The 27,882-nt window shown below is 43.9% G+C and overlaps 1 protein-coding gene across 1 annotated transcript in view; it reads left to right on the forward strand.

Annotated features, from left to right (window-relative positions):
- Window positions 1-27,882, forward strand: part of disp3 (dispatched RND transporter family member 3) — a 382,438-nt gene that overhangs the window by 187,983 nt on the left and 166,573 nt on the right. The window contains exon 4 of the mRNA XM_067970641.1: window positions 7,900-8,974. Coding sequence (XP_067826742.1) covers window positions 8,020-8,974 — 955 coding nt within the window. The 5' untranslated portion in view covers window positions 7,900-8,019. The remainder of the gene's footprint in view (window positions 1-7,899; window positions 8,975-27,882) is intronic.

The raw sequence follows: 27,882 nt of genomic DNA on the forward strand, positions 1-27,882 counted from the left end.
GGGTTGTGAATCTTTGGAATTCTCTACCCCAAAGGACTGTGGATGCTGAGTCATTGAATATATTCAAGGCTGAGATAGATAGATTTTTGGACTCTAGGGGAATCAAGGGATATGGGGATCGGGCGGGAAAGTGGAGTTGAGGTCGAAGATCAGCCATGATCTTATTGAATGACGGAGCAGGCTCCGATTTCTTACGTTCTTATGTTTCTTTCTCCACAGATGCTGCCTGACTTGTTGAGCTTCTCCAGCATTTTCTGTTTTTATTTCAGATTTCCAGCATCTGCAGTATTTTGCTTTTGAGATAAAAGATGTGCCTGGTTTTAATAGCTGCAGTTTAGTCACAGTTACTCTAACAGACTATACAGTCTCCAAAGGACATTCTTAAAGGGCCCCATTGTGCCAGATGGGACCAGTCATAGTAATAAAGTTGCAATGTGTGAATAACAGAAAGGCGGAATTTAATGGAACCTCTGCTCTGTACAATAATTGAAGGCAGAGCCAAATAAATATCGCTTCTTATTAAAAGAATTAATCTTCAACAGAGCTTCTGACAAAGATCAGTAGCAATTGAAATGATGTGTTCTTGCCAAGATTGCATTTTACAACATAGTACTGTGTTGAGAATTCGCTGTACTATAGTGTAGCTCTCTGAAAGTGTACATTGTGATAGGGTTGACTAAACCAGATGAATTTTTTTTTGTTTAATTCAGTCAGTACAACCTGAACCAATTATACCCCATCAAACTCAATGCAAGAATTGGGGATTGGAAAACACACTTCTCTGTGAAAATAGCTGTCAGTCTGTTAGTGGCACAGATCTCTACAGTCATGGATGAAGACCTTGCATTGAGTCCAATGATATCTTTGCAAACACTAAGATGATTTGAGAAAAGGATTTTCCTTTAAGGTGATTGGCAAAGGAACCAAAGGCGACATGAGGAAAATGTTTTTTACGCAGCGAGTGGTTATGATCTGGAATGCACTGCCTGAAAGGGTGGTGGAGGTAGATTCAATCGTGGCTTTCAAAAGGGAATTGGATAAATACTTGAAGGGAAACAATTTGCAGGGCTACAGGGAAAGGGCGGGGGAATGGGACTAACTGGACTGCTCTTACACAGCGCCTCCTTCTGCGCTGTAACCATTCTGTGATTCTATAAAAAGGTTGTAGATGGAAATATCACTTTGAATCTTTCCAAAGGTTATCACAGGTTCAGATTTACACTATATTTCACAGCACTGAGCCCTTGTGTTTGAGTGTAGCCTATTACAAACTTTTCTTACCTAACCTTTCTCCAAGATTTTTTTTGGCCTTGAAGATCCTACTGATTAGCATAGCCTACACGTCCATTGTACAATCTAGAGACTATCACTAAACCAATCCTGCTTAGTGCAGGCCTTGTACTTTAACACTTTGGCTTTGCACTAATGATTTCTAAATACATTGTTCCTCCCAGTGATACTTTCTGCTGACTTCACTTCATGGTTCCTTTGATAAAAGATCCCAGTTTCTGATCGTATTTTTGACCCTAATAGACGGAGTGGTCTAGGTTTTCCAATCGTAACGCAGACGATTAGATAAATAGGCTACCGTCAGAATTATAATTAGACAGCCCAGGTCTGTAGGTTCCACCCAGCACTAGCAAATAAATTTCCTAAAACTACTCTTCCAGGGTTCTTCAAGTATATCAGGCTTCACAGGCCAGTGCAGGAAGGGTTGGAGAAGGATTCAGGTTGCACAAACCTGCTATTTTAGCCAATTTGGCCATCATCTAGTACCTCTGCATAATATATTTAAGAAATAGCCCCCAAGTGTGAATTTCAGGAGTGTCCTGACTCAGATCTCTGAACAGTTACCCTGTTTCCTTTTTTCCTTATAAGGATAATAATACTTGACATGATATAGTGGGGGAGATAATTAATTCACTTTTGGTCTGTTGCTGAATCTAAAATTGAGCCCTGGGCCACCAGGCAGTTTAATAAATAAACAGAAAATCCCAAGGTTCTGCCTGATCCATTGCCTGGGGTGGATTTGGAGTAAATTAATAATGTATTAAATAAACTGGAAGGGAAGTTAGTCCATTCCACAGACTGTCTTGAGTGCGTTTCTGCAATTTGTGGAGGGGTAATTTTAACCCAACCCATCTGCAGGGAAACTGACAGAATCGGATTGACCACTCATAGAGTCATAGAGTCATACAGCACGGATAGAGGCCCTTCGGCCCATCGTGTCCGCGCCGGCCATCAGCCCTGTCTACTCTAATCCCATATTCCAGCATTTGGTCCGTAACCTTGTATGCTATGGCATTTCAAGTGCTCATCCAAATGCTTCTTGAATGTTGTGAGGGTTCCTGCCTCCACAACCCTTTCAGGCAGTGAGTTCCAGACTCCAACCACCCTCTGGGTGAAAAAGTTCTTTCTCAAATCCCCTCTAAACCTCCCGCCTTTTACCTTGAATCTATGTCCCCTTGTTATGGAACCCTCAACGAAGGGAAAAAGCTCCTTAGTATCCATCCTATCTGTGCCCCTCATAATTTTGTACACCTCAATCATGTCCTCCCTCAGCCTCCTCTGCTCCAAGGAAAACAAACCCAATCTTCCCAGTCTCTCTTCATAGCTGAAGCGCTCCAGCCCTGGTAACATCCTGGTGAATCTCCTCTGCACCCTCTCCAAAGCGATCACATCTTTCCTGTAGTGTGGCGACCAGAACTGCACACAGTACTCCAGCTGTGGCCTAACCAGTGTTTTATACAGCTCCATCATAACCTCCTTGCTCTTATATTCTATGCCTCGGCTAATAAAGGCAAGTATTCCATATGCCTTCTTTACCACCTTATCTACCTGTTCCGCCGCCTTCAGGGATCTGTGAACTTGCACACCAAGATCCCTCTGACCCTCTGTCTTGCCTAGGGTCCTCCCATTCATTGTGTATTCCCTTGCCTTGTTAGTCCCTCCAAAGTGCATCACCTCGCACTTTTCCGGGTTAAATTCCATTTGCCACTGTTCCGCCCATCTGACCAACCCATCTATATCGTCCTGCAGACTGAGGCGATCCTCCTCACTATTTACCACCCTACCAATCTTTGTATCATCAGCGAACTTACTGATCATACCTTTTACATTCATATCCAAGTCATTAATGTTACGTCTTGCCGTTTGACGTCAGTGGAAAGTAAAATTAGGCTGAGTGTAAAACAGTCGGCCGATCCAATCCCGTCAGTTTCCCGTTGAGCTCGTTAGGATATAAATACTCCCGTGATTTAACAACCGCTAATAAGGGGCTGAGAGCACCAGGAGGGTTAATGTCAGAATGACTAGGCACCAATGTTGGAGAGTTGAGGGTTAATAATCAAACTAAACTGTAATAACCAATACTGATCGGTGGACCAGCCAGTTGCCTGGGAAACACAAGAAGAGTTGTAACGGAACATGAATAAAGGGGTTCTCTTCCACTCCAGATGTCTGCTTAGAGTGATTAATGTAATACTATTGTACTCACTAATTAGCCATAGTATAGTAAGAATACAGAATACTTTGGAGTAAACATGGTGTCCTTGATAAGTGAGAGACAACTAATCAGACGGGAGGTAAAAGGAGTTGGACATATAAAGGTCTGTCTATCTATGAAATATAACATATGTTACCATTTTCTAATAAACCAGCAAGACCTGGACAACAACCAGGCTTGGGCTGATAAGTGGCAAGTAACATTCGCGCCAGACAAGTGCCAGGCAACGACCATCTCCAACAAGAGAGAATCTAACCACCTCCCCTTGACATTCATCGAAATTACCATCGCCGAATCCCCCACCATCAACATCCTAGGGGTCACCATTGACCAGAATCTTAACTGGACCAGCCATAAAAATACTGTGGCTACAAGAGCAGGTCAGAGGCTGGGTATTCTGCAGCGAGTGACTCACCTCCTGAGTCCCCAAAGCCTTTCTATCATCTACAAGGCACAAGTCAGGCATGTGATGGAATACCCTCCACTTAGCTAGATGAACGCAGCTCCAACAACATTCAAAAAGCTCAACACCACCCAGGACAAAGCAGCCCACTTGATTGGCACCCCATCCACCACCCTAAACATTCACTCCTTTCACCACCGGCGCACTGTGGCTGCAGTGTGTACCATCCACAGGATGCACTGCAGCAACTCGCCAAGGCTTCTTTGACAGCACCTCCCAAACCCGTGACCTGTACCACCTAGAAGGACAAGGGCAGCAGGCACATGGGAACAACACCACCTGCACATTCCCCTCCAAGTCACACACCATCCCGACTTGGAAATATATCGCCGTTCCTTCATCGTCGCTGGGTCAAAATCCTGGAACTCCCTACCTAACAGCACTGTGGGAGAACCTTCTCCACACAGACTGCAGCGGTTCAAAAAGGCAGCTCATCACCACCTTCTCAAGGGCAATTGGAGATGGGCAATAAATGCTGGCCTTGCCAGCGACACCCACATCCCCTGAAGGAATAAAAGAACAACCTATATATTTAAAAAAAAATGGAGAAGTTGCAAGGCTAAGTCAGGTAGCAAGAGTGAGAGAAACTGGATGCTACCCTTGTACTGTAGAGATTAATCACCTATGCTGTATGAATAAAGTCTGTTCTGTATACTCAAGTGTCTCGTGCTTACTCGAAATGCGTTGCCAGAACCGTAGACGGAAGAACGTTGACTAACAGCCAACAGTTAGTAAGGGGCTGAGAGGTCAATATCGGAATGACCAGGCGCCAACAGCTAGTAACTCCCTCCCTAAACTTCTCCCCCTCCTTTTAAGACTGTCCTTAAAACCTACCCCTAACTACCTCTTAGTCACCCATCTTAATATCTCCTTTGGCTGAGTGTCAATTTTTGTACGATCTTTGCTATATAAATGTAAGTTGTTATTGCTGCTTGAGGTACCCAATGTTGCCTTTTTCCCCAAGGCAAATGTCTCCAGCTTCTCCAGGTTGAATCTCCAAAACATTCTTGAGACTCATACTGCAAGCTTTCTTGACCAATCTGCACCTAACTCCACAACACCCACCCTGACATGCATTATTCAGCCATTATCGTTTTCTGATGGGATTTTGTCAGCTCACTCCTACTATATACTTTATTTTTGCCTGCTTTCTGCAGCTTCCCAACGTGTGCCTCTTTGGACATCATAGCTTGAGGTAAATGCTAGTATCATCGGCAGAATATCATAGCAGTGACATATTGTTCAAGCTGATGCTCCATTTTTGTCCGGTGTTATTTTGTTCTAGTGAAAGTCGTAATCGCCGTCCAAAAATTGGTGCCTGGGGCCCAGAGAAACAGTTTTCTCTGGAATAATTAAATGTTGTCCCAGAATTTTTCAGCTATATTAGTGATTAAAGACAGTTTCAACTGTACAATGAGAAGTTCATCATTTTTTTTGCCATAACATACTGTGGCTTTAATGTGTTCATGTGGTTTTGCTCAGTGGGACAGTGAGCAGCAATAGGCAATCATCGGCCTTCCAATCTGGAACATACTTTTACAGCCCATTCCAGCCGAGTAGAAGCTTTTATTTTTCCTGTTAAATGTACCAAAATTGAAAACTATTTCTTATTTGAACCCAAGGAGCTCATTCTCTTTAGCTGAACATTTCAGGCAGTAAGTTGCTACATAGACTTGGGGAATAAATGAGAAAGTGTTTTTTTTCCCCCCTGAGAGTCTTGACAAATCAAGAGTTGATTTAGAAGTGAAAGATTCTGTCTTAACATATCCACTTTGACTTCTCTGATAATGTAACTATGGTATTCCCTATGATATAGTTTATTTGGACTTGCAGAAAGCTTTGACATGGTTCCACATGAAAGTCTTCCAATTAAGCTAAAAGCCACAGGAATCTAAAGAAGAATATAAGACTGGAGAAGTTTGTTATTTAAAAAAAAATGGGAGTGTGTTGATAAGACATATCGGGGGATTTCTGCACCTCTGGTTGAGGGAGGGGAGGGGTCTTCCGTATCCGCCCCCTGCTCTGACCCATCTTCCTGGTCGAGGCTCATTGAGTATGTATGCTAGGATTCCTGCCATCACGAGGAAGCCCGTCAGTGCAAAGGAGGAAACTCTGGTGGTGGTGCTGCGGCAGAGACACCGCCGCAACACCAAAAGATCCAATGAGGGACCTTAAAAGGACAGAAGCACTCTGCTGATCTGACCCACCGAAGGCCTCAGTGGAGTTGGGGTCCTTTAACAGGTAAGTCACTGGGAACAGAATGGAGGGAGAGACAGTCGCTACATGGCCTTCTCTCGCCGTGGGGATATCGGAGCAGTTAGTGAGGGTATTGGCTGCTACCTCTGAGGGGCAAACAGTGCTTATACCACCCATACCTCCTCCACAACTCCAGCTTGTTTTCTCTCAGTAATGCTACTTCTCATTTGCAGAAGGCTTTGGGGGCAATTTTACACTAACCCGCCTGTCGGGAAACTGACTGGATCGGGTGCAACGCTAGTTTTACACCCTGCCCGATTTTACTCTCCATTGCAATCAGTGGAGAGTAATATTGGGCGAGGTGTAAAATCGGCGTTCCACCCGATCCCGTGGGTTTCCCACCTGGTGAGTTAAGTTAAAATTACCCCCTTTGTGTCTGATGTTAAGATGGGGTATGAAATGCAGGTAAATACCTTGTAATGTACTTATCATTTTGTTCTTGGCCGTAGTTTGCTCTGTTACCGTAGAATGCCTTTGGAGCAGTGACGGGTCCATTTTTATGGAGCACATTTTATCTTTTATCAAATTGTCAACTAAAATGGCTACTATGGTGTTAAGTACTGAATGCACCACCGACTCGTGTCAAAGGAGTGTAAATATAATGTATCTCCAGAAATAATGGTCTCAATGCCAACCTCTCCCAGTAATAAGGAATTTTAAATTAAAGGCTTATTTTGTTTAGTAGACAGCCACCGCTGTGACACTGTCTCTCTTTTTCTTGGCCCGTAAGGAAGTGAGCTTGGAGTTATAGTTTTTTGAAGCACTCTGTGCACATCTATCTGTCTGACAGCCTGTCAAACAATCAAACTTATGTTCCTTTTTCTTCGTACATAATAAGAGTTTTATGCATGTTTTAAAAAAAACTGCAAATGCTGGCAACCTTTAACAAAACCGGAAAATGCTGGCAATACACAGCAGCTCCTCCAGCATCTGAAAACATTAAAGTTTAGGGTATAGGCCGTTCATCAGAAAGCATACGGGCCATTCAGTCCTGTTCACACTTAATGGAATGATAACCTTAAATGGACTTTGTGGCCTGCAGGAATCGGATCTTCATTGTCCTTTTGTTTTGTTATGACAGGTGTTTTTCAGAGCTAGAGGCAGGTGTGGAGCAGGTACTGTTGACAAATCGAGTGGTGCTGGAGGAAACGTTGAGAGTTCACGGCCATGACTCATTTTGTTGCTGGTGCTTACCCGATTTGACCCGAGCCACCACGCTGTGCTGTGTTCCTGCCTCTGACATCGATATATTGTTGTCCGCTTGCACCTCCTTTAACAACTGTACTGCGCAAAGCTTTTTCTCTTGGGCCTCTGTCAAGTTTCAGTTAGGCAAGCTGAGTACTTTATCCTGATGATTTAAGTTGCATGCTGTCTGCCCCGACTGTGACAAACAGGAAGTTGAGCACAAGCTATCTTGCATTTGCGTACCAAATGGATTCTGAGATGTTGGTTTAAGAAATGTTTAACTTGCATATTTTTCAACTTGGCAGTAAAACTTTGCACCAACTTGGACTGAGCATCAGCAGAGGCCAAGTTGGAGATTGATTGATTACTGAGAGTTACTTTCTAATACAGTGTGCGTAAATTATATACCAAATCTCTTTAACTATTTAGAGTGTCTGTGCCCCATCATTTACAAGTGATAACATTTATTGCATTGTATTTTCTATTGTAGGTGTTGTAGATTGGCTGCTCACTTGGAAGACAGACTGAGGAACAGGAGACTCTATCATCAAATTCCCAGTTTTACCCGAGAACCTTCTCTTTCCCCAACTTCCTCGGGGCAGAGATTAAAATGGAAAGTGATGATGATCCATTGGTGCAGCATCTATGGCTGGAGGAAGAAGAGGATGACATGTCTGTTAACTCTCACAGAGGCGAAAAACTGTGCAGAAAATGCCACTGTAGCTTTAAAAGATTATTCTACGACTTGAAAGTTAAAGGCTTTTGGGGCGTAGTTGGGTGGATATTTACTAACCCATATTGCACTGCCTTAATACTAGCAATAGGTTGCACGATCCCTACAATTCTGACTGTTATCATGTTTATGCATTGTTCTGCTCTTGACATAGATATATCCTACAATGCCTTTGAGATTCGTAACCATGTGTCCTCGCAGCGCTTTGATGCGTTGACCCTTGCTTTAAAATCACAGTTTGGGTCTTGGGGAAGGAACAGACGGGATTTGGCCGAGTACACATCTGCAACATTGGAGAAGCTCATCATTGAAGAGCTGCAGAGACTGCACAGTAATACTTCACAGTTAGGTGATGCCTCCCATGTCAAAGCCGTTTACAAATCAGGTGAAGCTGAGTGGCCTGATGGAATTCAACTGCAGAAAAGGGACTTGTTCTCGCACCCTGTGACCAACGAGAGCTTTGATGGATACAGAGTGCGGCGAGCAAGGGCCGTGCCACACAAGAACTATCCAAATACCTACATTAACGGAGACACCCAGACACATGCCCTATGGAGGATGGAACTTGTGTTTCTAGCAAGAGGTGATGATGAAAAGAACATCTTCACCAAAGAGCGTTTGTTGACAATTCATGACATTGAGAAGAAAGTCATGGACCATCCTAGGTTTCGGGAGTTTTGCTGGAAACCTCACGAAGTCCTCAAAGATATGCCACTTGGTTCATATTCCTATTGTTCACCTCCCAGTTCCCTCATGACCTATTTTTTCCCAACAGCACAAGGTGGAAGGATTTACTATGACGGGATGGGGCAAAAGCTGGCAGATATTCATGGTAAGTTCTCATCTATTCTTGGTGAGTAAGTGTTGTAAGAAGTATGGGCTGACTTGAGAAAACGTTTCAGTTGATGTATAGCTTGATTTTGCTTTTTAATGTTTCCCATTATTTCTGTATACAATTACAGGGGTAGACAAACCATTGTCTATCACACTCTGCTACAAATACTGATCTTAAAGCAGTGTAGGTATTGATCGTAGAGACATCTTGCCTTCCATCATTTCTAGTCAGCTGCGGAGCTGATCCGAGGGAAAGCCACTTTCCTTAGTGAAATAAAATCTAATGATGACTAACCAATAAGTCATGATGTTACAAGTTTTTTTTAAGGGGGCAAATGCTGAGAGGTATAAATGGAAGAATGTAAAAAGAAGGCACGAGTAAATATATTGGAGGGTGTGCATGGGGCCGTTAGTAAGTGAAGAGAACAAGGAAGGATAGATAAAGTTCTAATAAAGATGATCACAAATGAATGATGCAGCAGTTACCTCTGCAGGAGATAGCAAGTTTCAGGGCTAATCTGAGCTGATTCATTCCAGTAGCTCAGTGAAGGTGGAAATTTGGTTCACCTCCAAATTTTAAATTTGCAATAGGCAGATGGTAAGAGAACTAGAAGGGGTTATCTAATGCTGCTTTGTCCCAATTAAACCCAAGGTTTTATATAATGACCTAATCAAACAGCTAATACATTTAGCAACATCCTTTATTACGTTCGCTATACATATACATTGTTTTTTATATATATATATAAAAAACAATGATTCATTATTAAATACCAGATATAGCTCAAAAATACAGTTCTTCCTTTTCAACCGATATATCAACTGGGCCAGGCAGAAATATTAACGAGTAGATAAGAAAGGCTAATGACTACTTGCAAGCAAAATACATCCCATTTAGCCACTGCAATAAAACCTTCTACTCTGAAGTAGATTCAGAAAGAGCTCTGACTGAAATAAAATCTAGCAAACTTTTTTTGTGACCTAGGAACCCTAAGTAACAAAAACCTGAATTTGAGCTCATACTTGATCGGTTGAAACATAGACTGCCTTTAGCTTTGGAAGTTAGCATGCTGTGGATTGTATTGTTGGTGCGGATGGTATGGTATGAATCCTCATTCCCTAACAAACCCCATCAGTTTCTACACATGCTGAGAGTAATGCAACTTTCTGCGCAAGTTCTGTTATTTTGCATTAAACAGTCCTGGAGGCATTGAACATGCTTGCACCTGAGTGATCACTTGTTCCAAATATTGCTCATTTGTACCAATTTTGGCAAATGTCTTTATTTTTCTGAACTGCCCGGGTTGCAGTTCTGTTTCCCTTAAAGTTCCTCTTAGGATAGATTTTTTTTTCAATCAGCTGCACGGGTGTAGGGGATTGAAAAATTGGGCGAGCAGGTCTTGGGAAGGTTTTGCGCCTAATTACTGTTACTTAGGGTCTCGTCAGCACATTTTGTGTTCTGGCCTCATTAAGGCCCCAGAACTCATGCTGAGATATTTAAATGAATAGCGACTGCAATTTCCTGGCTTTTGTACCAGGGTTGTGTTTTTTGCCTTCAAAGCCCAGTTTGAATAGTGCAAGAGATACTGTGTTGCGCAGTGGAGCTTTAAAAGGAAACATACTTTTATATGTTTTTGTTTCTATTGCAAGATTATGTAATGACAAAATGTATTTTTGTCTATAATCAGTTTTCAACTTGTATTTATGTTTCTCTAGAAAAAGCATGTAAGGGGTTAAAACAACAGCATCTTGCATTTATATAGTGCTTTTAACATCGAAAAATATCCCAAGGTTCTTCACAGAGTTGTAAAGAAGAAATGGATGCCAAGCTGAAAAAGGAGGTATTAGGAGGAGTGACCAAAAGTTTGGTTAAAGCAAGGAGAAAAATGCTGTAGAGAATTTTTCGGACATATTTAGAGAAATCTCTTCTTTATCCTCCCACGAGCAGACCAGCAATAGAAACCAGATTCAAGTGACAGCACTGGTGTTCAAACCGTTGTTAGTTCGTTGTGGAGTGAGCTCTTTGCCACTTGCATTTGACCAAATCTGTGCAATCACAGTCTGAATGCAGTGCTTGTGCATTGCATTGCCTTTTGGCTATGTTTGCTTAGCACCACATCAGCTAGTCTGCGTTAGTTCAACTCAGGCAAGTGCTTGAACCCCTTAAAAATGAAAAGTTACCATAGATGTAAACTGAATTTCTCTTGGAGTTAATGCGTTTTGTGCCCATCGCTGTGAAAGGTGCCCATTCTGTGCAGTGAACAATTTTCTATATTATACATCCCACTGTTACTATCAAGCACACTCAGTTCAGATTTAATGCAGAATAAAACTCCCCTCTATTCTGCTCAAACAATGTGTTTTAACCCCAACCAGAGACACGTGTGGCAAATTTAAAATTGTACACAATTTTACAGTATTGTACACACTTTTTATGACACAAGATACTGTCCCGTAAATGGGCCAATGCCTCTGCTAAAGTAGCAGGGAGAGAAATTTAATGTGAGCACATTATGTTCCTTTGATAACATCCATTTCTGGACTCTGTTCTCCTGCAGCATGAGCTTTCGTAATGTTTTTTAAAAGATTCAGTCTTCACAAAAATGTTTTTGGCTTTTTTTTTTACATAATCACAGATAAGGAGGCAGAGACCCAAGAGGAGGGAAGGTGAAGGCAATTTAGATTTAACTACACAGGGATGGTGGGAGCCATCCAAAACAGACTGCCTAAGGAGGCAACAGAAGCTGACAGTGTCAGCAAATCAAGGAAAAGAAGGAAAGAACAAATGAACTTGCCTTTATATAGTGAGAGAATGAACGAGCAAACAAACTCATCTTTATGTAGTGCCTTTCATTACCTCAAGTCATCCCAATGTGCTTCACAGTTGCAATGTAGAAAAATGCAGCAGTCAATTTTTGCACAGAAAAGCCCCAAAAACAGAAATGAGATAAATGACCAGATAATCTGTTGTTTGGTGGTGTTGGTTGAGGGATAAATGTTGGCCAGGACACTCGGAGAAATCCCCAGAGGAACTGGATAGATATTTGGCAGAGAAAATGAATTAGAGGATGTGAGTGGTAGAGTAAGTAGTCTGTGAAATATTACATACTTTTGGACTGGTCAGGTGGCCTGAAATGGTCTCCAGTCCTGTATATTTCCATGTTCCTATATAAGAGGTGTGAACAGTTTTCATCAAGGTGGTTTTGTGCATAAGCAATGCAATAATGCTTTTTATTGAAACAAGATCAATGCAAACAAGTGAAAAAATGCTTGGCAACTTCTTGCACATTCCCCCACTCCCTTTGTCCTACCATTGGTGGCCGTGCCTTCAGTCATCTAGAACCTATGCTCTGGAATTGCATCCCTAGACCTCTCCACTTCAATACTGGATGTCGGACAACCAGTGTGACCCCTCTCTCCTCCTTAAAGACGCTCCTTAAAACCTATCCCTTTGACCAAGTTTTTGTTCACCTGTCCTAATATCTCCTTATGTGGCTCAGTGTCAAATCTAGTTTGATAACGCTCCTGTGAAGCGCCTTGGGACGTTGTACTACGTTTAAGGCGCAATGCTTATATTAAAGTCGAGATGAAATTTTACATCAGCATCAACAGCTTGTGTTTATACAGCACCATTAACATAGAAAAACGTTCCAAGGGGCTTCACAGAAGTATAATCAGATAAAAATTGACACCGGCCCAAAGAAGGAAATATTAGGAGTGGTGACTAAAGTAGGTGGATTTTAAGCATAAGGAGGAGAAGAAGGTGAAGAGGTTTAGAGATGCAATTCCAGAGCATAAGGCCTAGATGGCTGAAGGCACAGCCAGCAATGGTAGGGCAAAGGGATTGGGGGATGTGTAAGAGGCCAGAGTTGGAGGAGCTCAGAGATCTCAGAAAGTACAGTCATAGGGAGGGGCAAGACCATGAAGCGATTTTTTTTTTTTAACTATTCATTCTTGGGATGTGGGCGTCACTGGCAGGGCCAGCATTTATTGCCCATCCCTAATTGCCCTTGAGAAGGTGGTGATGAGCCGCCTTCTTGAACCGCTACAGTTCGTGTGGTGAAGGTTCTCCTGTAGTGCTGTTGGGTAGGAAGTTCCAGGATTTTGACCCAGCTGAAGGAATGGCGATATATTTCCAATTCGGGATGGTGTGTGACTTGGAGGGGAACGTGCAGGTGGTGGTGGTCCCATGTGCCTGCTGCCCTTGTTCTTCTAGGTGGTAGAGGTGGCGGGTTTGGGAAGTGCTGTCGAAGAAGCCTTGGCGAGTTGCTGCAGTACATCCTGTGGATGGTACACACTGCAGCTATGGTGTGCCAGTGGTGAAGGGAGTGAATGTTTAGCGTGGTGGATGGGGTGCCAATCAAGCGGGCTGCTTTGTCCTGGATGGTGTCGAGCTTCTTGAGTGTTGTTGGAGCTGCACTGATCCAAGCAAGTGGAGAGTATTCCATCACACTCCTGACTTGTGCCTTGTAGATGGTGGAAAGGCTTTGGGAGTTAGGAGGTGAGTCAGTCACCAGAGAATACCCAGCCTCTGACCTGCTCTTGTAGCCACAGTATTTATGTGGCTGGTCCAGTTAAGTTTCTGGTCAATGGTGACCTCCAGGATGTTGATGGTGGGTGATTCGGCGATGGTAATGCCGTTGAATTTCAAGGGGAGGTGGTTAGACTCTCTCTTGTTGGCTTTAAACATAAGGATGAGAATTTTAATTGAGGTGTTGGGATACTGTGAGCCATTGTAGGTCAATGAATACGGGGGTGATGGGTGAGCGATACTTGATGCAGGATAGGATTTGGGCAGCAGAGTTTTGGATGAACAGAAGGTTTTGGAGGGTGGAGGATAGGAGGTCATCCAGGAAACCATTGGAATAATCGAGTCTGGAGGTGATAAAGGTATGGATTAGGGTTTCAGCAGCAGATGGGCTGAGGCATGGGCAAAGACAGGCGATGTTACAAAGGTGGAAGTAGGTGTTCTTTGTGATGGATAGGATGTGGAATATTTGCACCAATACCTTTTGGGATCACGTTAATCAGAGTTGACCTGCCATGCAAATAAATAGCTGACTAATACTCTGCTAGGGTAATTAGTATCCAACCGGTTAGCTCTGGAAGCTCCAGAGGACCAGATAGGTCTAAGTGCACAAAATGGCTGCCTCAGCAGCAGAGATATTTCTTGCACCAATCAATGAGCAATTCTCTAGAAACCAGTTAGATTTCTTCAAAAGAACAATGGATTTGTGGAGCGTGCTTTTGCAGTGAAAAGACAGCAGGTGTTGCCGTAATAAGAACTAAATCTTTGCGGGGTATGGTCCCAGAGATCTGCTCTCCTTAGCAACTGCAGGTGGTAATCATGCAATTCTACGTTCACTGTCGGCGATGGTTAGAAAATCCATTCCAACAGAAACATCACCAGACTTCACTGCCTCTGCCCAATCTCTGTTTAAAGGAGCACTGTCTTCACTTCTTATAAGAAGGGAGGAGACCCAGAAGCGGTGTACACTGTTCATTGTGTCAGGGTGGCGTGCAAGGGGCATCTGATGGTGCGTTTGATGACATTCATGTCATTGCATTGTATGGGTTGTAAGACGATACCAGGGATGAGAGGCTTTAGTTATAAGGAGACAGTAGAGAAACTGGAGCTCTTTTCATTGGAACAAAGAAGATTAGGAGACGAGCCAATTGAAATATATAAAATTATTAAAATTTTTGATAAAACAATTAGGACAAAATTATTTCCACCGGTCACTAGTCACAAACTAGAGGGCATAAATTTTAAATCATCAAAAGAATGAAGGAAGAGGTTAGGAGAATCTTTTTACATAAAAGGTTGTTAAGTTATGGATTGTCCCCAGGAACAGTGGTGGAAGCAGAATCCATAATTGTTTTTAAAAGGGACATGGATACATAGCTGAAAAAGAAAAATGCAAGGGTATGCGGAAAAGCATAATGGAAAGGGCCTAAGTGAATAGCTCTTTCAGAGAGACCTAACACAGATATGACTGGATGAATCGCTTCCTTCTGGGTTGTGGAAGTCTATGGGGTGATTTTGGTCCCTCTACTGACCCATTTTTCAGCAGGAATGAGGCAGCAGCTAGATTGCAATAAAAAAAACTTGCCGCCTGCTGCTGCCGTTTTTGAGTGGGCTTCAATATGGGGCAGTATGCCCATCAGGAAAAGGCAGGAACTTCATTAGGCAATGCAAATTGGGGTTCGTTTTCTCTCTGTCTCTAATGAACACGGTTTACCGGCTGTAACTATTGTCTTCCTTGGAGTCACACCCGATGCATTATCACAGAATCGTGCAAGTTATAGCACAAAGAATCCTACTGGCCATTGCATCTATGCCAGTACTAGTTCTTCACCTGGAGATATCTACTGTAATCTTAATTTCCTGCACTTTTCCTGCCTCCTTTTATAATGGAATCATCAAGGATATTTAAGAATTATCAAATATATTTTAAGTGTCAGCTTGGCTCATTTGGTAACACTCTTGCTTCTTAGTCAGAAGATGTGGGTTCAGGCTCCTCTCCAGGACTCCAACACATAATCTAGGCTGACACTTCAGTGCAGTATAGATGGAGTGCCACATGGTAAGTGTTGTCCTTTGGATAAGACATCAAACCGAGACCCCTGCTTGTTCTGGTGGTTCAGATGGACGATAAAAAACCCCCAGGCACCATTCAAAGAAAAGTGGGGAGTTCTCCTACTGTCTTGGCCAGCTTTCTCCCCTCAACCAATACCACCAAATATAGATTAATTGACCGTTCATCACATTGCTGATTGTGGGACCTTGTGTGCAAAATGGCTGTCGCATTTGCCTACGTAATAATTTAGGACTGCATTTCAAAAAAAGTAATTAATTGTATATGAGGCATTTAGAATGTTTCTGAGAGATGTAATACGGCACAATATACAAGTTCAATCCCGTTCTATATGCCCCCCCCCCCCAACTCAGAAATTGCTTTGTAAATGCTGCAAAGAACAATTATGGAATGGTGATTGTTACTGTGGGAGGGATGTGAGTTCATTGACTGTATTGTCATGTTTGCCCACACTAGGATGGTCTTTAAACAAGTTTACAACCAAATATGGGGCCAGATAGGGTGGGAAAGGGAGAGGGCCATGGTTTGAGTTCTGGGGCATGATTTTTACCTGGAGCCGGGAACTCAGTGGCTGGGTAGATATTTTCGTGGGGAACCCGGAATTAAAGTGAGCGCGTTGGAATCTGCAATCACAACTCAATTGAAGGCACTTAATTTTACTTCTGGGTTTCGCGTCTCCAAGCTGCACAGCGGGCATAATGCACACTGGGATATCGCAATCCGAAGTCCTCTTTAAAGGGCCAATGCAAAATGGATTTTGGAGGAGAAAGGAGAGAGTGAAGGTATGGAAACATATCGAGGAAAGGCAACACCCAGGATCACGGCTGCTTCGCTTGAAGTACTGCTGGGTGCTGAGAGAACCAGGAGGGAGGTCATTTACCCAAGTGACCGGAGAAAGAAACCTGGTTCTGCCACCAAGAAGGCATGGCTGGAGGTGGCAGAAGAGGTGAGCAGCAGGAGCACAGTGCCCAGATCTTGGCTGCAGTGTAGGAATCGTTTTAATTGCCTAACGAAGTCAGGAAAAATGAGTACAGTTGCTGATTCACCCACATCCTGTGGTGTACAACCCCCCACCCCCCAACACTGTGTTGGCGCCTACTCCATCACATCATTCCTCACACCTACTTAAGTTTCAGCAGCAACCACCCTTCAATTTCTGTGCACTTTACTGACCTCCCTGTTTATGCACCACCACTGCCACTCACCCCAGTCCTTATGCAATGTGATGCATCTGTCTGATAGTAACCCTGTGATGCATCTGTCTGATAGTAACCCTCTGATGCATCTGTCTGATAGTAAACCTCTGATGCATCTGTCTGATAGTAAACCTCTGATGCATCTGTCTGATCGTAAACCTCTGATGCATCTGTCTGATAGTCAGCCTCACCCAATGCACTGTATCCATCGGGTGAATATGTCACCTTCAGTCACTCACAGGTCTGTTCTTTCGCCCCTTCTAGGAGAAGAGAGCACAAAACGCAAGGGAGAGAACGAGAACTGGAGGTGGATCGCCACAAATAGTCCAGCTGACAAATGCGAAGGAGGAGGCCATGGTGATAAGTAGGACGTCTGCATCCCTATCCATCGGAGATGGGGAGACTAGGAACCCGCATATGCCTGGTGACAGAACGTAAACATCTTTCACGCACATGATAACTTTATTTCATCAATGACTGAACTTTGACAGGCCTAAGTATGGTGGTTGGCAAGATTGTTACTTTGCCAATGCCAATTTCATATCACTTTCTGTTGTCTTCCAGGACCTTCACGTGCACAAGAAGAATGTGGCAAGATGGAAGACATCAATTCCTCAAAGGGCCTCACTCCTTCTGAGGGTCCACCATCACAGGACATACAGCCATGCACCATGGTCCTGTTAGCCACTTAGTTGTGTTGTCCCCTGTTGATACCCAAGTCACAAGTGAGCACGAGCAGACACTGGTGGCAGGGGCAGCTGTGGAGAGTCTGTGTTGGAGCTCTTAGCTGTGCTCGGCTGCACACAGATGTTGAACCCCTGGGGCCATCGTTGAGAAGGTGAATGATTGAGGTACAACCGCACCTTTGCGAGGTAATGGAAAAAGTGCCACACACACTCTCCACAATAGCAGAGAGGATGGAGGATCCAACTCCAACATTAGTAGATTAATGTCGCAGGTAATTGCGAGAATGTCTGCAATGGAGAGAGTGGCCGCTTCCATATAGCTTCAAGCACTGCTCTCAAATGAGTCTATATGGCCATGACCATGGCCGTGCACACTTTGGAAGCCAGCATGAGTGCTGCCTTAAACAGGATGACAGATCCCTTATCCATGGCCTTACAACGCAGCACAGATGTGCACCAAGCAGCTGTTCAGCAGAGTGGTGGGATCGATGTGGTGCAGGCCCGGGAGAGGGAAAAAGACGAAAGGGGACATGGAAGTGGGAACGCCACTCAAAGCACTCCCACGTCTCACCCATTGCCCCCCCTCCCCCCAACAACCAGTGCCTGAAATACTGCCTCCTGTCCTGATGGCCGAGTCTGCCCCTGCACAGGTGCAGGTGGAGCAGTCTTTTGCGGGGCCCTCACGGGCTCCAAAACCCAGAGGTCGTAGACCAAAAGCACCTCAGCAGTCAGGGCAGGGAACTGAGCAGCCTGCCTCTACCTCTGCTGAGGCTACAGGGGATGAACCACGTAGAAGTAGTAGGAAGTGTAAGCTTAAGCAATTATAATTCACCAAAGGTATGCACAAGGATGTTTGAAGAAATGTTATGTTGTGAAGTTTCCGGTTTTTATATTGGCAGAATGAAATTTATTGATGTCACCACTTCCACGTCTTGGCCATTATTGTGTCCCGAATGCTAAGTCACCTTTCATTTGCTTCATGATGAATGCCAATACATGACTGTACCCATTGGGCGGATGTGCAGTGGATGTATGCGTGGTTGATGGACTGTTTTGTGCAAAGGGTGGGGGAGCGAGGGGGTTGGTGGTGGATGTGCCAGGGAGCCTGAGTATCTCAGTGTTTTTATTGTGACACTTTTATTGTGAGAACCTGTGAGAGATGAGGGCATCCCTGGCAGCAATTTGCATGGATGGTCTGGCAATAGGTGCCCCATCTTCATCATCTTCCTCTTCCTCCTCCTCCTCCTCTTCAATGTTGTCGCCAACAGAGGGGGGTTGACAAGCGCCTTTGTCCTCCTCCACCTGTAAACCTCTCTGCTTCGCTATGTTGTGCAGGACGCAGCACACCACGATTATCCTGGAGACCCTCGCTGGCAAGTACTGAAGGGTGCCTCCAGACCTATCCAGGCACCTGAAGCGCATCTTTAACATGCCTATGGCTTGTTCAGTGACACACCTGGTGGTCATGTGGCTCTGGCTGTATTGCTCTTGTGCCTTGTTGGTGGGGTTCCTCACAGATGTCATGAGCCATGTTTGCAGGGGGTATCCCTTATCTACAGCGAGGCAGCCCTTAAGTCTGTCTCCTGTTTGGAAGAAGTCTGGAATGTTGGACTGGCACAGAATGAATGCATCATGACAGCTGCCAGGGAATCTGGTGCACATCTGCAGAAATCTCTTCCTGTGGCTTATGAAGACTCCTGGTTTGTGGTGGTCCTCGGATTGCCACGTGTGTGCAATCGATTACACCGTGCATCCATGGGAAGCCAGCAAGAGAGGCAAAACCCACTGCCTGCTCACGCTGGTTGATGTCGTTGAGGGGGATGTTCACGTGATGCCCTGGCAAACAACCCATCCGTCACCTGCCTTATTCACTTATGTGCAGACAATTGACACACCCTGCAGATGTCACCAGTGGCTCCCAGGAAGGACCGAGAGGCGAAGAAATTGAGGGCAATGGTGACTTTTACTGCGAGGCCACCAGGTCCAGCGGGGAGCAGCTGTTCCTGAAGGAGGCTACTGATGGCTGCGACCACCTGGCGACTCAATCTGAGCCTGCTTGGCACTGCTCCTCGGAGAGGTCCAGGAAGCTCAGCCTCTGCCTGTATACCCTCTCACGTGGGTAGTGTCTCCTGCGAAGTCAGCCCCTCTGTTGCTCCCCTCTCTGCTGCTTTCCAGGTCCTTAATGTGCACCTCTGTCTTGTGCACCAGCAGATCCCAACACAGCATGATGTGGCTGACGTGAATGGTCATTTTCCTCCTCCTCAGACGTCCTCTGGAATACATCCATTGCACCCCCTCCCCCCATCCTGATCTTGTCAGCTTGAGAGGCTCCAAAGATTTCCTAGCGCTATCTCAACAAACAACGCGCAGTCTCGACACAAGAATTCTCAGCCAAGTGTTTGCCTGAGAGAACTAAGAGACCAGCTGCAATGCCTGAGCTTTTATTGAGCTGCGTCAGTCACAGATTTAAAGGGCCAAATCAGCTTGGGCTGCATCTCGCCTCCGTTTCATTGGCGAGATTTAGAAGCCACGAGAAACCCGTGCAGGTGAAGTAAAATCTATTTCAGGTTCAGAATCGACAAAAAAATTGGTAAAGGTAAATTGCTCCTTTAACGATCTGCCCGCCGGCATTAATTGGGGGATGCGACTTCCTGGTGTCGGCTGCGCGCGCACATCCAAACGTGCCTGCGTTAAATCCGGAAGTGGGCACGTTGGAGCCAGGCTGCAGTCCCGCTTCAAAAGGTGTTATTTTAATCTCCTACCCATTCTTTGGGGTTAAAATGACCCCCTGATGTTTTCTCTGCTGTGATGAAAATTCATTGAGAATCTTATTAACTAATTCCTGACATGACTCAGTAGGAGATGGGGAAAAATTGAGTTTATTTCAAAACTAGGCTTTGGGGCCAGAATTCTTCTGTTCAATAAATCCATTGAAAAAGTAGAAGTTGGAAAAAGTTGAAGAGAAAGAACTAACAGACTATGCATCATCATTTAATGTTTCTCTGAAGATTCCTACCAGTCCAAAAAAAGGATTAATGATCTCTAGCAAGAAGTTTGGGAAAAAGCCATTCCATATTTAAGGTACCTTCAATAAATTGAAGGAAGCCCACACAAGGTTACTCAGTAATGGAGGCTCTTCGAAAAGTGAGTATTTAACACCTGGTATTAGTGAGCTTAAAGATGAGGACGGTTTGGAAATATGGAGTGGAGAAGGCAGAAATTGGAAGAGAAATAGATATAGAGCAGGTAATTCACTGGAGAAGCAGAAACCAATACAAAGAGGCAGGGAGAGGAAAGAAATATCCCCGGCTGTCCTGAATGGAAGCTGCTCCGCAGGCTACGAACATTATAGAGCATAAGTACCAATTTAGAGAAGATTAGGAACAGCTGCCCTCCTACTGGTGATTTTGAGTGCTTAATGCATCCACAAGCAACACAATGATCTGTACAGAACCAATTTTTCTTTTCCTCATCATTTCCAACTAGGAAGAGTGTAGTCATTTTTTAAGTCAGGCAGTAGATTACTTCCAGTATTGGTTGGTTGATACTGAGACAAACCATAGACGTTTACAGCATAGAAGGAGGCTATTTGGCTCATCGTGCATGTACCGTCTCTTTGCTGGAACATCCAAGGCTAATTCCACTGCTTCATTCTCTCCCCAAAGCCCTGTATCTTTCTCTGCTTCAAATATTTATCCATTGTTTCCCTTAAAAGATGCAGCGATCTCTGCCTCAGCTACTCACTGTGACAAAGCATTCCAAGCTCCAACAGAAAGATATTTTTGCTAAACTCTCTCCTCACTTTCTTAGACAAGCAATCAGTTTAAAGTGGTTACAGTGGTGCCCTGAGCAGAAGAAATTAACCTTCCCTATTCACCCCATCAAGTCTTTCATCATTTAAAAAATCTCTATTAATTCCCCTCTTAGCCTTCTGTACTCCAGTAGAAATAATCCCAGTATCTCAAGTTTGTCCTCAGAACTATAGTTTCCCATCCTTGACGTCGTCCTAAGCTGTGCCTTTTGATTTCTGTTCTAGCAACTAAAAAATGAGTAAGGTAGAAATTCCATTTGCTGCATAATGCATTCCTTCTGAATCCCCTCTGTTATTTTAACTTTTGTGCTAACATGTTTATTTTAAAATAGCACTGAGGGGAATTTGGAACAAGCACATTCAGCGTTCATATGAGGCTAGCACCGACAGTAATTTCTACCCTAACTTGTTGGAGATCAATAGTTTGCTAATAACTGCAGCTTCCATTCTGGTGATCAATTTTGCTAAGAACTTGACATGTTAAGATCTCAATAGAGAGGCAGTACAAATTCCACCCATAAAATGCTTTATCTCAACAACAACAACTTGCATTTATATAACACCTTCAACATAGTAAAAATGTCCAAAAGCGCTTCACAGGAGCGATTATCAAACAACATTTGACACCGATCCACATAAGGAGATGTTAGCACAGGTGACCAAAAGCTTGGTCAAAGAGGTAGGTTTTAAGGAGCGTCTTAAAGGAGGAGAGAGAGGTTGAGAGTTATATAAAGATAATAGTATTGCTTGATTTTATTTTTCCTGGGGCAGGCAGGGGGGGGGCATTCCTTAAAGAAGGGAATGAACAGGCAGTGACTGAAAGAGGTGGGGGTGGAGTACATGATCATATACAAACTCTGGATAATGTGGACTTAATGCACTGACTGGTCTGTTATTCCAAACTTGCTTATGAGAATCAAATACCATGGCCACTTTTTGAACCCCTTCCTCTGGAACAGTGTCGAGTTTATTTTGTTCGTTCATGGGATGTAGGCGTCGCTGGCAAGGCCGGCATTTATTTCCCTTCCCTAATTGCCCTTGAGAAGGTGGTGGTGAGCCGCCGTCAAACACTGCAGTCCGTGTGGTGAAGGTTCTCCCACAGTGCTGTTAGGTAGGGAGTTCCAGGATTTTGACCCAGCGACGATGAAGGAACGGCGATATATTTCCAAGTCGGGATGGTGTGTGACTTGGAGGGGAACGTGCAGGTGGTGTTGTTCCCATGTGCCTGTTGCCCTTGTCCTTCTAGGTGGTAGAGGTCGCGGGTTTGGGGGGTGCTGTCGAAGAAGCCTTGGCGAGTTGCTGCAGTGCATCCTGTGGATGGTACACACTGCAGCCACGGTGCGCTGGTGGTGAAGGGAGTGAATGTTTAGGGTGGTGGATGGGGTGTCAATCAAGCGGGCTGCTTTGTCCTGGATTGTGTTGAGCTTCTTGAGTGTTGTTGGAGCTGCACTCATCCAGGCAAGTGGAGAGTATTCCATCACACTCCTGACTTGTGCCTTGTAAATGATGGAAAGGCTCTGGGGACTCAGGAGGTGAGTCACTCGCCGCAGAATACCCAGCCTCTGACCTGCTCTTGTAGCCACAGTATTTATGTGGCTGGTCCAGTTAAGTTTCTGGTCAATGGTGACCCCCAGGATGTTGATGGTCGTGGATTCGGCGACGGTAATGCCGTTGAATGTCAAGGGGAGGTGGTTAAACTCTCTCTTGTTGGAGATGGTCATTGCCTGGCACTTGTTTGGCGCGAATGTTACTTGCCACTTATCAGCCCAAGCCTGGATGTTGTCCAGGTCTTGCTGCATGCGGGCACGGACTGTTTCATTATCTGAGGGGTTGCAAATGGAAGTGAACACTGTGCAATCATCAGCGAGTAGGGAAACTAGAACTATCATCCAGCTTGTTAATGCCTCTGTCCTGCTCCCTCCGTGTTGCACATAAGTCAGTGCCCGTGTTTGTTTGATGAGCTATTTAACAGAAACACTCATACTCTGTAGCTGAATTAACAGCAGTTGGACCATTTATACTGATGAAGTGGTTTGTTAACTGCTTGAGATGTGTTAAAGGATCAATTTTTATAGGTGTGTCTTGATGGGCTGATACTTGAGCATTACTGCAAATGAAAGCTTTCTCACAGGAGGAGCATATTTCACAATTGTGCAATTTCTTTTTTAAAGTGGCCCATTCATATTGCATAAAACCAGGTTTCACTCACATTTATCTCAAAGGGAGGAATTTTAGCTCCTCCGTGTCTGGTTGACATGGTAGAAATTTCCACTCAGAAACCAGACTGTTGAGTCCAAGATCAAGAAGGTCATGATCCTTGTCCCAATCAGTGTCATTCTGGACTGTTAAACACACAGCAATAATCTGCATCAGCGTCCACAATCGATAACTAATAGGAGAGCCAGTGTTCGATAGAAAATTCTGGAGGTAAATAATGAAGTGTGTTTGAGGGCCTCACTTGCTGGCTGTGTGTATCAGGACATTGTAGGCACATTGCCCCTCAACAACAGTGCAAGATGAGGAGATCAGCTTATTAGGAATAAGAGAAAATGTGTGGTCGTAGTTGAAAGGTTTCAAAAGTTGAAATCATTAAGGTGCTCAAAGGAAATAAAAACAATCATAACACAACATCCTGAGTTTTCCCTCTCTCTCATCTTCTGAAAAGTCATGGGTCCCGAATTTTAAAATTCTGATCCTTGTTTTCAAATTCCTCCATGGCCTCGCCCCTCTCCACCTGTATCCTCCTCCAGCTCTACAACCCTCAGAGATCTCTGCACTCCTCCAATTCTGGCCTCTTGCGCATCCCTGATTTTCATCGTTCCATCATTGCTGGCTATGCCTGCAGCTGTCCAGGCCCTAAACTCTGGAATTCCCTCTCAAAACCTCCCCGCCTTTCTCTCCTCCTTTAAGACGCTCCTTAAAACCTACTCCTTTGACAAAACTTTTGGTCACTTGACCTAATATCTCCTTATGTGGCTCAGCGTCAAATTGCTTTTGATAAGGTTCCTGTGAAGCACCGTGGGACATTTCATTATGAAAAAGGCGCTATATAAATGCAAGTTGTTGTTGAAATTACACTATAAAATACCAGTTTGTGAATGCTTAAAAACATCCGTCTCTGCTATTTTAGGGGAGGCATTAGCTCATTTATTTTAAGCTGATTAATGTCTCCTATTTGTTACTATAATAACAGAGAGATGATTTCAGATTAAACACATCAAGCGTTCGCAGGCAATTACCTCGCAGGATAATTTCAGGGTCAAGACTTCAAAAGCAGTGTGTATTTACAAGATATTTCAACTGTCTTACTCATCAAACTATTTTGTGCATGAGGTTTTATTAATAGTTGTTTTCTCAGCTATCAGAAGTATCTTTTTATATAAAGTGCTTTGGCACTTTAAATTCATAGATGCTTTCTCTTTAATCCCAGGAGACAACATTTCCCAATCCTCCCTGGCTACAGGCATGGTGCCGGAGGACTTGAGGACTGCTAACGTTGTACCGTTGTTTAAAAAGGGAGAAAGAGATAGACCGAGTAATTATAGGCCAGTCAGTCTAACCTCGGTGGTGGGCAAATTATTGGAATCGAATCTGAGGGACAGCATGAATCGTCACTTAGAAAGGCACGGGTTAATCAAGGACAGTCAACATGGATTTGTTAAGGGAAGGTCGTGTCTGACTAACTTGATTGAATTTTTTGAGCAGGTAACAAGGAGGGTCGATGAGGGTAACGCGTTTGATGTAGTCAACATGGATTTTAGCAAGGCTTTTGACAAGGTCCCAAATGGCAGACTTGTCAAAAAAGTAAAATCCCACGGGATCCAAGGCAAAGTGGCTAGTTGGATCCAAAATTGACTCATTGGCAGGAAGCAAATGTTAATGGTTGACAGGTTTTTTGTGACTGGAAGGCTGTTTCCAGTGGGGTCCTGCAAGGCTCAGTACTAGGTCCCTTGCTTTTTGCGGTATATATTAATGATTTGGACTTGAATGTGGGGGTCTTGATCAAGAAGTTTGCAGATGATACAAAAATTGGCGGTTGGTTGATTGTGACGAGGAAAGCTGCAGGAAGGTATCAATGGACTGGTCAGGTGGGCAGAAAAGTGGCAAATAGAATTCAGTCCGGAGAAGTGTGAGGTAATGCATTTGGGGAGGGCAAACAAGGCAAGGGAGTACACAATAAATGGGAGGATACTGAGAAGGTGTAGAGGAACAAACGGACCTTGGAGTGCCTGTCCACAGATCCCTGAAGGCAGCAGGACAGGTAGATAAGGTGGTTAAAAAGGCATACGGGATACTTTATTAGCCGAGGCATGGAATGTAAGAGCAGGGAGGTTATGCTGAACTGTATAAAACATTGATTAGGCCACAGCTTGATACTGCATACAGTTCTGGTCAACACATTACAGGAAAGATGTGATTGCACTAGAGAGGGTACAGAGGAGATTTACGAGGATAGCGCCAGGGCAGGAGAATTTTAGCTATGAGAAAAGATTGGATAGTCTGGGGTTGTTTTCTTTGGAACAAAGGAAACTGAGGGGAGATTTAATTGAGGTATATAAAATTATGACGGGACTTGATAGAGTGGATAGGGAGGACCTATTTCCCTTAGCAGAGGGGCCAGTGACCAGGGGCATAGATTTAAAGTAATTGGTAGAAGGATTAGACGGGAGCTGAGGAGAAATATTTTCACCCGGAGGGTGGTGGGGGTCTGGAACTCTCTGCCTGAAAGGGTCGTAGAGGCGGAAACCCTCAACTCATTTAAAAAGTACTTGGATGTGCACTTGAATTGTCGTAACCTACAGGGCTATGAACGAAGTGCTGGAAAGTGGGATTAAGTTGGATAGCTCTTTTTCGGCCGGCACGGACATGATGGGCTGAATGGCCTCCTTCTGTGCTGTAACTTTCTAAAACTCTATGACCAGTAATTCCCCTAAATTGACACGAAACTCGGAAATGTAGTAAACAAAGTGGAGGATAGTACCAGACTTCAGGAGGACATAGACCGACTGACAAAATGGGCAGACACGTGGCAGATGAAATTTAACACAGCGATGTGTGAAATTATGCATTTTGGTACGATGAATGAGGAGAGGCAATATAAACTATATGGTACAATTTTAAAGGGGGTGCAGGAACAGAGATACCTGGGGTATATGTACAGAAATCTTTGAAGGTGGCAGGACAAGTTGAGAAGGCTGTTCAAAAGCATATGGGATCCTGGGCTTTATTAATAGAGGCATAGAGTACAAAAGCAAGGAAGTTATGCTAAACCTTTATAAACCTCTGGTTAGGCTTCTGCTGGAGTATTGTGTTTAATTCTGGGCACCACACTTTAGGTAGGATGTCAAGGCCCTAGAAAGGGTTCAGAACAGGTTTACTAGATGGACTTCAGTTATGTGAAGAAACTGGAGAAGTTGGGGTTGTCCTCCTTAGAGCAGAGAAGGTTAAGAGGAGATTTGATAGAGGTGTTTGAAATTATGAACGGTTTTGATAAATGAAATAAGAAGAAACTATTTCCAGTGGCAGAAGGGTCGGTAACCAGAGGACTTAGATTGAAGGTGATTGGCAAAAGAACCAGAGACGACATGAGGAAACATTTTTTTTATGCAGCGAGTTCTTATGATCTGGAATGCACTGCCTGAAAGGGTGGTGGAAGCAGAATTAATAATAACTTTCAAAAGGGAATTGGATAAATACTTGAAGGGAAAACATTTGCAGGGCTATGGGGGAAGAGCAGGGCATGGGACTAACTGGATAGCTCTCTTAAAGAGCCGGCACTGGCACGATGGGCCAAATGACCTCCTTCTATGCTGTATCATACTATGAAACTAATCTAAGATGTTGCTGTGCACCACTTAGAATGATTTCCAATTCCAAATTAAAGCTCTGTTTTGATTGAATTTCAATAAAAATAGGATAACGAGGCTACATTACACGGCAAAAAGTGTTGCTGCCTGCTTAATGAAAGAAACTAGAATGATCACTTAACTGGTTTTATATTGGTGACTGAAACATCTCAACATGAAGCCAGTGGGGTTCTTCATTCTCAACATGCCTCTCTACCTGCTCCCATTGATAAACAGTCTTGAGTGTGAGAAAGATTAACAAGACTGTTGGCTGTGATGAACTCTAAGACCACCGACGGATTGAAAGCAGTAATAGTTTTGTTGCACATTTTATTTGATTAATTTCCTTTTTTTGACACCGATCTGTTTTTGTGTTTCTGGCCAGGGGTCGATATGAAATCCTTTTTTCCTGATTTCATTGCTTGGCTCTATAAATGGAGGCATAGAGTACAAAGGAAGTTATGGTAAACCTTTATAAATCACTGGTTAGATCGAGAGTATTGTGCCCAATTGTGGGCACCACATTTTAAAAAGGACGTCAAGACCTTGGAGAGGCTGCAGAGGCGATTGACCAGAATGGTGCTAGGAATGAGGAAATTCAATTATATGGAGAGACTAGAGAAGCTGAGATTGTTCTCCTTAGAGCAATTTTTTCCAATTTATGAATGCAAGCTTATGCTCAAGTTATCCTGCCTGGGTCAAGATGTAAACTTGTCCACTTCCATCTTTTAATTGCTCATTGGAGTATCCCTTGGGTGGCTGTTGGGT

This window comes from Heptranchias perlo, chromosome 32, assembly GCF_035084215.1.
Source record: "Heptranchias perlo isolate sHepPer1 chromosome 32, sHepPer1.hap1, whole genome shotgun sequence".
Taxonomy (NCBI): domain Eukaryota; kingdom Metazoa; phylum Chordata; class Chondrichthyes; order Hexanchiformes; family Hexanchidae; genus Heptranchias; species Heptranchias perlo.